Source organism: Gossypium hirsutum, chromosome A11 (assembly GCF_007990345.1).
Source record: "Gossypium hirsutum isolate 1008001.06 chromosome A11, Gossypium_hirsutum_v2.1, whole genome shotgun sequence".
Lineage (NCBI taxonomy): Eukaryota > Viridiplantae > Streptophyta > Magnoliopsida > Malvales > Malvaceae > Gossypium > Gossypium hirsutum.
Window position 1 is genome coordinate 9,699,388 of NC_053434.1, and position 10,375 is coordinate 9,709,762.

Sequence of the window (10,375 nt, forward strand, 5' to 3'; positions counted from 1 at the left end):
CAACCGTCATTTTCTGATTTTTCTCTCAAATTTGATATCAGAAAAATCAAAACTATAAAATGCCAAAGTTGGGTGAGATTCCCCCCATTTTTATTTCCCTCTGGTTTTTCTCTGCTTTTTTCTCCGTTCCGCTTTAGCTCTCATCATCAGTTCACTAACAATAATCATAATAGTCATGATAAACCCTAAAAATCTCCACTCAAATCTTCCTTAGAACTTCACTTCTTCGCCAGCCTTTATTAGTATTATTATTTTTATAAATTTAAAAAGAGAATTCTTCATTTTTTTCATTTTATTTTTCTGTAAATATCTTTACATTTCAGTTTCAATCGAGAATATTCTCTTTTATAATCCTTAAAGTTACTGTTTATGTAACTCTTCTCAACTTATACAGTAAATTTTTGCAAAGTTTTTTTTCCTTCTGTATTTCTTAAATCGTCAATTGGATCTCTGAGTTTGTTGAAATAAAAAATTTGATTTTCTTTGTTTTGCCGTGTTTTCAAGAGTTGGCAACTTTGGTTGTAAGGTAAATTTTAGTCCTACAGCTTCTGCTAAATTAAAATTTCTGGTTTGTCTTCATAATTATACTTGTTAATTGTAGTTTATTGCCATTAAAATTTCCAGAGATTTTGCTTTATTTGCTGAAATTGACTGTATTTTACTAGCTATTTGTTAGCTAAAAGGAAGGTTTGATTTGAAAATGCTGTGAAGTACTTTCAAATTGATATCCAGCAAGGCCTTTCTTCTTAGAATAATCAAATAGATTGAATGTGCAGATTCCAGCTTTGCTCAGTTTATGTAATTATTCTTAGATCTGTTTGATTATATTAAAGGCTGAAATCCCTTTTCTTGTTTTAGTAAAATGTGGAATTGATTCTGCTTGTTGCATACTTTGCATTCGAGAATCGCGAGAAAAATCAAGAAGAAGCAAAGAGTTTTAATTATTAATAATGATACTTAAGTAATGAAAACCTGATTGGTTCTTTTCATTTTTGGTGTCTTTGCTTTGTGGTTTGGAAGTAGTTAGTAAGATGCTTTTGGAATTAATTCTTATGTAATATAACAATTGATTTGATCAACGTGATTGCTTGGATTTGAGAATAGATGAACTTGTTTAATGTTGGGAACTTAGTTGGAGAACTTGTGAATAGCTAAACATGGTATATTTCTTTGTTTTGGTAAAAGATTCTAAAGCCAGTAAGTGCCCAATGGGGTATATTCCTGTTCCATTTTTTAACATAAGTTTTGGCTTTTCTCTGCTAAAGCTTGATTTATACTTAAAACATTTAATCAAGAGCCGTTCTTCTCTCTATGGCGCTTGGCTCACAGCCTTCTGTTTGTAAATTTGTTCCCAGGTAGGATATGATACTGTCAGATGCTAGCATTTGATGTTGGTGAATTATGTGACCTTCGGTGGAGAGTGTGAGGCTCTGCGCTGAGCAAATAGATGCAGGCAGTTGGCTTTTAGTAGTAATGAAGAACATACAGGTGTTTCCCTCTTTTAATAAGTAATTATATGTATATATAATTGCTCTCTTTGGTGTCAGCTAAGTAGCCACTGTGTCAAGTTGCAAGTGGTCATTACTCCCAAGTTAACATATAAAATAACTGTTCATTCTTTACTGGCTTGTTGTTTGTTTTTTGGCTTGAACTTTCTTATCATTTCTTCCTTTACACTACCTTGATGATTGCTTTTATTTGATTACAGAGCACACAAGATAAAAAACCCTCAACTCAAGCTTCACATGAACCAAAAACAGAACCACAAAACAGTCAAATAGCAGATGGCCCCTTAGCAGATTCTGGCTCTTTATCTACTTCAAGCAATGATGGCAAAAAAGTTTCACGCCAAGATATAGAACTTGTAAGAACCTGTTCCTTTTATATGTCACTCATTTATCCCCTTTTCTTTTTGGTCAAGGGACTTCTATCTATCTGCTTTTTAAGTTAGCGATTCACAGTTTATATAAACTGGTTGTCCAGGTCCAGAATTTAATTGAACGATGTTTACAACTCTATATGAACAGAGATGAGGTTGTCAAAACCCTCTTGACTCGAGCGAGGATAGACCCTGGATTCACAACTTTAGGTATGCTTCCTGAAATTGTTTTGTTAGTCCAAATATGTGTTTCTGTTATCTGGAGTTTCAATAGAGTGCATTGTATATGCATGTGATAAAGTAGATGTCATAAAAGGGAAATGAAAACCAGTCTGCTTTAATAATATCTTTGAACTTGTGAAGTTTAACCCACCAATCAAGTATGTTTCTTGTTCAACTGTGTTAGAGTTGGGATCCTCACTCTCTTCTCTTTGCTATTCTTGTTTATTCAGTATGGCAGAAGCTGGAAGAGGAAAATGCTGACTTTTTCAGGGCTTATTATATAAGGCTGAAGTTAAAGAAGCAAATCCTTTTATTCAACCATTTGCTTGAGCATCAATATCACATGATGAAATATCCTGTGCCTCCAAAGGTTCCTATGGCTCCAATACAAAATGGGATCCATCCCATGCCCGGTAGGTTCTGACTAAATAAAAATGGATGCAAGCCTTGATTATTTTAGTTATATTCTAAAGTGATCACGATTTTAAGTTAGACATGGTGCTGCTGGTCTTACTTACTGAATCATAGAATCAAGATTGGCTTGGAATAGCCATAGATGGTTAGTAAATTTAAAGAGTATCAGTATTGCTATAGGATTTTCTTTAGACATGACAAAATTTCTGGGACTGTATTGTGGTTTTCACTTGATACTGACAATTTCGAAACTAGTGATCACATTCCCCTTTTCAAATTTACAACATAAGGAAAAGGATCCAGTGTTACACTTTTGACAGGGTTCCCCATGTTTCAAATATTTTTAATCGTGGTTTGTAACTTCTTACTTGATATGGGGTCTGTTAGCTGTTTGCTTGACTGTTTTCAACATAGCAAGTTTCAGTTCTTTTCTCAACTGGAAGAAGAGAAACAACTGTGAGAGGGATGGATAACTAAAACCTTATCACAAATTTCATTTGGGATCTGTCTCGAAATATGTTTTGAGGCAGAAAATTTATTAGAAGCTATCTTTCCTGGATAAGGTGTGTTGTATTTGTGTATGTTTAATTTTTTTTTCCAAGTTTTTCTATGTATTTGGAGGATCTTTTGGGGGTCATATCCTCGCATCCATGTCCGATTTTGTGCCTGACACTGGTACCTCAATGAAGAGAGTCAAAGTAACAATGATTGTAGGAGTTCTGATTATTTGGTCATGCTTTATGTCACTGTTGTGGTTATTCAACGCCATTTTTTGCAGTGCAGTTAACAATTTACCAATGGGATACCCTGTGCTGCAACAACCTCAATTTCCAGCTGCAGGGCAACCTCATATGGACTCCATGGGTATATCAAGCTGTCATGTTGTCAACGGAGTCCCTGCTACCAGCAACTTTCAACCTATGCGGATGAATTCTGGGAATGAGTGAGAACTTAACAGTCTTTTTTTTTATCTACACTATTAATTGGCTACTAGATATACAAATATTTACTTGGTGGTAAATGTGAAGGTGTTTACTTTCATGATCTCATATTATAAATTATGCAGCTTCTTTAAAAATAACTTGCATAATTTATGATTTGATCTTTAAAAAAGAAAATGAAATTTATGATTTGATTATTATGTGTTCTTTCTTTAGCCTTTTTCTGTTTGAGATGTTCAGGAACTACTTGATCAAATTTGCAAAATATGCATGATTGAATTAAGGTTATATTGCACCAAATCTGTTCTATTAAACTGTAATCCTGAACTGTTTTATGTTAGCTTCATGAATAACTTTTACTGCTACTGCATTCTTAAATGTTTAGATATTAATTCCTTGTCACGTAATTTCTAGATTTTCGTAATTTTATAAACCAAAATTATGTTTAATGATTATTTTAATGATGACTAATTTTCTTATTCTAGCATGGTGATGGACAGCAATGCCAGTGATGTAATACCTGCAGTTCCACCAACCACTGCCATGTCATCCATGTCAGAGATGCCTTTGAGCTGTACATCAGTAGCATCCAGTGGGAGTTTTCCCTTCAGTGCATCAGATATGTCAGGGATGGGAGTAGACACATCGGCACTTGATTCAGCCTTCACAACAGATGTGGCAAGTTCAGTAGGATTGCAGCTGGGACAGGATAATGAAACTGGGAATTCTAGAGATTCCTTTAGACCACTTGATCAGATTCAGTGGAATTTCAGTCTCACAGATCTGACTGCAGACTTGTCAAACTTGGGAGGTAAGCTGTGGCTATGATGCCTATGCTAAGATATCCAGTTAAAATTTTGTATTTAAATTGTTTATCATCTCTCTCTCTTACACACACACACACACACACACATATATCTGAAGACTTGTGCTTTTGTAATTGTTTTTTGCTCTTAATAATTTGTGCATGCTTTATGGTTCTCCTTGGGAACCATCACTCCAGGAATCAACCGTGTTTATTCTATTTGATGTGTTTCTTAATTGATCTTGTTCTCACAAAGTGGAATCGTTACAGATCTAGGTGCCCTTGGGAATTACCCTGGTTCTCCTTTTCTTCCCTCTGATTCAGAAATTTTGCTTGATTCTTCGGAGCAAGAGAATATAGGTAATAAGGTTGCATGCTAATGTTTACCTTGATGTCTATTTTGAATCATTAGAGGATGTTGATGTAGCTTAGATCAAAACATTATGATGCTGATTTGATGTATTAACTGAAGTGGGATGCTTTAACTGACATCGGTAGGATTTTACCAGACCTTTCGTGCACTCAGTAATGGTTGAGTTAGTTAAATCTCAAAATTATACATGAACATGAATCTAATGGGCAATGCAATAAGGATACTTTGATTGGTGCAAGTGCTACCGTATGCACGAGGCTTTGATTTGATCAATTTTCACCTACCATCAACAATATTATCTACATGGCTCGTATATGTGTTTAATTATTGCTTACACAAACAATTATATTTATTTAAAATGAAAATAATTGAAAATTTATTTATTTAAATGTGTTGGTGTCTGTTCAGGTTTAAATTTATATAATAATGCTTTCTAATTTCTTTGTTTAATAATGCTTCATCTTGCTCTTAGTGAAAATTAAAAAAAAAAAAGAATATCGAGGCATTCATTACTGAACGAGTGTTTGAGGCCTTTCCCTTTATAGTTTCATAAGTATAATTGAATGAAATTTTTGTATATAATTGCATTAAATCGGTGTTCCATATCATGTTGCAAATTCAATTAAAGTTAGTGAAATGTTGGGATTTATCCCTTGAATTCATGTATACAATTGCATTAAATCGGTGTTCCATATCATGTTGCAAATTCAATTAAAGTTTGTGAAATGTTGGGATTTATCCCTTGAATTGATATTCATGTCAAGGGTTTGGAATTCTAGTAATAGGTGGCCAAATCCACAAAATGGCATCAATGTTACATTTTGAAAAACTTTGGTTGCTGACATTTCCCCATTGGGATTTACTCGGTATGTTAATGTGGGTTTGATAATTCACTGATGTATTTAACTTGTTTCAGTGGAGGAATTTTTTGTTGATTCTGTCCCCGAACAGCCGTGCTCTCCGTCTGATGAAGATAAATCCTAGATAAAGGTTAGTAACGTCCCTTCTTGAAATTGTTAGGAATAAGAACAAGATTTGACATCTATTTAGTAGGCATTTTGAAATTTGAATTGTTAACATATTTCAACATCTAAGCAGTGTAATTTTTAACTTGTGATCAATCAAATAGCAGTCGAGAAAACAGGGAAGTAGCCAACTGCTTAGTTGTAACTTTTCAGATTGTGGGTATGAGACCTTATTGTTATTTGAAGAATCTGAGGACCATTTGTTGGTAATCTTTTGTTTCTATGTATGATGAGGAAATCACTGCGATATTTTCCCATCCTACTTGACTTTGTGATGAGGCAAATGATTGAGCTTCCGTTCTGAAAATGGAATGAATTAGGATTATTCAATTTTTTTTTCTCAAGCTTAACACTTTTTGTGATTTTTAATAAATTAAAGGTTTGAACTTACATTCCCTTCTTAAGAGTGCGATATATTTTATCATTGCATCTAATATTTTTTTTAGTGACCAGAGGTTTATTCAACAGTTGAGATTTCACGTAATTTCAATTAAATAACATTGGTAAAAAAAATCAAATAAAACCCCTAATTTAAAAAAAAACCCCAAATGCTGTCTTTTTCGTAAGTTTTCAACCTTTTCTTTTGCTTTATTTCTGTCTATGCTTCATCTATAGTATCTTGTTTGCTTGTTTTTGATAAAGAAGTTGAATAATTTCCGTCAAATTTAATTTCATGGGAACGTCTAATCAAATACCCATTTCTAAAATCACTGAAGGTTAGACACTTTTACCTTCAAATTTCATCCAATTCATGTAATTTAAAACTTCTGGGGTTACACCTGTTCCATGTTTCTTTACTAAATTATGTTTTAATTTTCAAAGAAATTTCTCTTTTTGATAACCCAGTAATAGGGATTGCAGTAGAGTAGAGTAGAGAAGAGAAGAGAATGTCGTTCATGCAACTAAAAAAACCAACACTGACAGAAAATTGATGGGTTGATTGAAAGGGTTTTAATCGGTTACCGTATGCAGAAGTAAGTTCTTTTTTTATTCTCTTTTCCGTCGAAGGTTTCTTTGGTTTTCTTTTAATGTTATTTAATTAAAATTATGTGACATATCAGTATTCCAACATGTAATTGTCCAATCATTAAAAACATTGATGTGTTAATAGAGATGAAGCCATGTATTCAGGTTATTGGAAAATGATTAAATGTTGGAACTAAAAATGAGCAATTCCAAATAAGGTAAAAAGGTGAATTTTGAAAGAGAATCAGAAAGTATAATATATATTTTCTTTAAAAAAATCACGAGGTAAAAACGAAAGAATTACATGCCCTATGGTGGATGTTGAGATTTCTCGCTTGTTTTAGTTAATAGCTTTCTAGTGCTTCTTCTATAAATAAATGGGAGTATAGAGTATCAACCTTAATTCATATATTTTCAACATTTGGGAGCTTTACATAGGCAAGGAATTCTAAATTCATCGCACTCATCCGAATTAAACAAATAGTCGTATCTTTCAGACATGCATATTTATATCAACCCAACTAGGAGTGAGAAAAGAGGAATCCACAATGAAATCTTAGGTTAGCTCATCCCCATTCCCCAGCAGACACACTGGTATTAGCAATAAGAAGTATCTGCCTCTCATCTTAGGTTAGCTCATCCCCAGCAGACACATTGCAAAAGGAATGTTATTTTTCAGCATATAAAGAGACATAAGTAACAATGCCATACATAAATATCTTATCTCTTAGTCACCTTAAGGTGGGTTTACCAAACATCTCTTTTATTTACATTTTTGAAGGTATAAGAATAAAAATCTCTTTACGGGAAAACCCCATCTTTGTTGACCTCATGGAGTTGTCGGAGATCTATCTCCTTCTCCAAGAAGTTAAAAAGTTTATTCATCCTTTTGACCACACTTTCGAGACTCCTCAATCATGCAATTTCCACCCTCCCAAGACCCTCAAACCCAAATCTTGTATCTACAAACACTCACCCATCCTATTCTGTTTTTCTCCCTGCAGGGGAGGAGACATTAATGAACGAGCAATATTCCCCTTATTGGTGGCCTCAATCACTATTTCCTCACTTGTCTTGAACACCTGTATTACGTATTGAATAATCATCAACAATCGGTCCTTAAACAAATTAAGGGCGGCAGCAGCCAAAAAGCAAGGGTGTTCCAACATGATTAATTACGGGCGATCAAGGCGGCACTAAGATACCGCTTGTGTGACAAGTTTGTTCAGAGAATGGAAAACATTGAGCCATTTTTATAAATGTTTTTAAAACCACAACATTATCAAACCTTGCTGGTTCATAAAACCAAGCAAATATTGACATGTACTGTCACCATTCAGTTCAATCCTCTAAATAATAATATAGTAAATTTATTGTTGGTTACATCTTCTCTGATTGTGTGATCCAATAAGAGTAATTTTTTTTTATCAACCGGTTAATAATTTCGAACTACCAAAATATATCAAATGAAGATAGAGAAATTAAATCCTAAACTTTAGGGACTAAAACTATAATTAGACCTGCCATGAAGCCTTAGTAGAGGAAATTGGCTTTCATCTTTCACTAATCTAACAACAGATTACCATCAACAAACTTAAGTAATGAGGGCCAGCTTGCTTTTGTTGACATATGGATCCAAGCCCATATTTTCGATTCCAATTCAGTACTGAAAAACTTCTCATAGATAGCGGAGTTTGGCAAGACTTCCAAGTTGCCTGGGTACAGCTTAGAGAAGAGAAATAACTATTTCCGGCGGATTTACACCTCCATCTACGGCAGCGCTAGCGGTAGGGGATCATGTGCTGGTGGGCTGTTTTGGCAACTCTTGACCCTGGGAATGGATCACGTCGGAGATGGCTATCACGTTGTTTTGGAACAATGCCCTTCAACCGCTAATATCATATGAAAATGGAGAATTAGAAAGGAAGAAGATGATGAGAGAAGGGGGAGAGGGAGGGAGAAAATATAATATTAAATAATAATTTCTTTTTAATTTAATATTAAATTTATAATTTTTATATAAATAAAAATCACTAGAGTTAACTATTGATTGGTTCCAAAAAAAAAAAAAAGCTTCTAATGAAAGGCCTACTTGATTCGATAATAAAAAAAAAGAACCGGTGATTCAACAAAACCTAATTTTATTTAATATAGTGGCAGAATCTGGGGACAAAGTAATTGCTAGGTCGACACCTCATTTTAAGTCATAAGTGACGTGATGGGATGGGGAAAGGTACCTTGCCAATTTCGCACCAACCACTTGTACCTTAAACTAAACGCCTTGCAAATACATAAAGGGTACCTACCTAGCCTACATGTGTTTTTATTTTGTTCCTTTAAATAAAAATATTTGTAATTTAATCACTGTTATTAAAGAAAATTTTCATTTTAAACGTTAAATTCCTCAAGTTAAAAAAAGAAGTTCAATTTAACATATTTTTTGGTCAAATTTTCCCTTTGACCTAAGTAAAACACTTTTGTCCACCAATCAAAATCCTTGTTTATTGCATGGACTTTCTTCCTTCTGAGTTCTGACCATCTCTTGCTCCATCCAATACCCAACAGATAATTGCGAAACTGCTTTTCCACCCCATCTCTGATCCTCCTAGCATAGCCCCATCTAGGCGCGTCGTTACAGGCCTCCACCATCGCTGTTGTTTTCTAATAAAAGAAAAACTTTGTTACGGTGGCATTTGGAGTTTCTTTTTTGGGATTTATTCTTGACCCATGTTATGGGTTTGGATGCCCCAAGCTTGAGTTTCTTGGCTCCCATGAATGCCGTTGTTTTGGCTTCATGAAACCCACAATTTCCTTGGGATTTCTTGCTGCCATCTCTTTCTTCGCAGTAGCAGCATCCTCATCTTCCATGGAACCAATCCCTTCAAAACCCCACTGATCACCCCAGCTTGGTGCCTCACTTGCCATACAACTTTCTTATCTTTCCAAAGCCAAACCAAAAAGAAGGTTCATGCCAGCAATCCCAATGGTCATAGTTTATCGTAACTATGCTTTTTCATGTTTCAGCCAAATCTTTTAGCGGTATAAATATGCATACTCCATAAACGCAAAGTCCTGCTATGAGGCCATTATAAGGCTAGCTCTTTTGTACTATATTAACATGTATATAATCACACTAATTATATGTGTTGAGAATAGTTAAAAAGAAAACCCTGTTGTAAGTGTTGCCAATCCTTTTTAAGCTTTGACAAACAGAAAATGATTTATGGAAGATAGTAGAAAGCAAAGCAAATAAAATGAAATGAAATGAAGATAGTGAAAAAATTAGAGGGTTTAATGGAAGATGACAAATTATTGTTCGTAAAGTGTCAGCGTGGGTGTTAGTGTGTAGTTAAATAAAATATATAGCCTCTTCCCTTTCTTGCATGAAAATTTAAGTTGATGTAGGATGTGTACTCATGGATTTAATTTTTGGGTGAATAAAATAAATTTTTTTCTCTCAATAATGATTAATTGTAAATACTTTTTTTAGGTGACTAAAATATAAGCATTCAAAAAGTTGAATTATCAATTAAGTAGTTTACCCATAAATAAATAAACTTTTAACTTCTTAGTTATGCCTTCATAAAAATCGAATATTCCCACTACAAACACCTCTAAAAAGTACACAACACACCTATGCTTGATAATAAATCACCTTTATTTCCTTAGATTTAGTAAATTCCTATGCTTCAATTAGGGTGTAATCAATCGTGCCCAACACAAATTGCTGGACTTCGAGTTTAACGATAA

The 10,375-nt window shown here is 34.0% G+C and overlaps 1 protein-coding gene across 11 annotated transcripts; it reads left to right on the forward strand.

Moving 5' to 3' along the window:
- Positions 1–8,008, forward strand: LOC107909800 (uncharacterized). Of its 11 annotated transcripts, XR_005904821.1 has the most exons (11): positions 1–526; positions 1,356–1,488; positions 1,709–1,864; positions 1,984–2,089; positions 2,332–2,514; positions 3,299–3,458; positions 3,942–4,267; positions 4,532–4,621; positions 5,551–5,624; positions 6,506–6,633; positions 7,630–8,008. XR_005904821.1 is itself a non-coding variant. In XM_016837457.2 (10 exons), exons 2-9 carry the CDS (start codon positions 1,474–1,476, stop codon positions 5,616–5,618), a joined length of 1,104 nt encoding a protein of 367 aa, XP_016692946.2. In that variant the 5' UTR covers positions 1–526; positions 1,356–1,473; the 3' UTR covers positions 5,619–5,624; positions 7,630–8,008. The 11 variants fall into 11 exon arrangements, 10 of the variants coding, with proteins under 10 accessions (XP_016692946.2, XP_040936926.1, XP_016692945.2 ...); XM_016837457.2 differs by lacking the exon at positions 6,506–6,633; XM_041080992.1 differs by lacking the exon at positions 6,506–6,633 and having other exon boundaries at positions 3,957–4,267.
- The last annotated feature ends 2,367 nt before the right edge of the window (positions 8,009–10,375 follow it).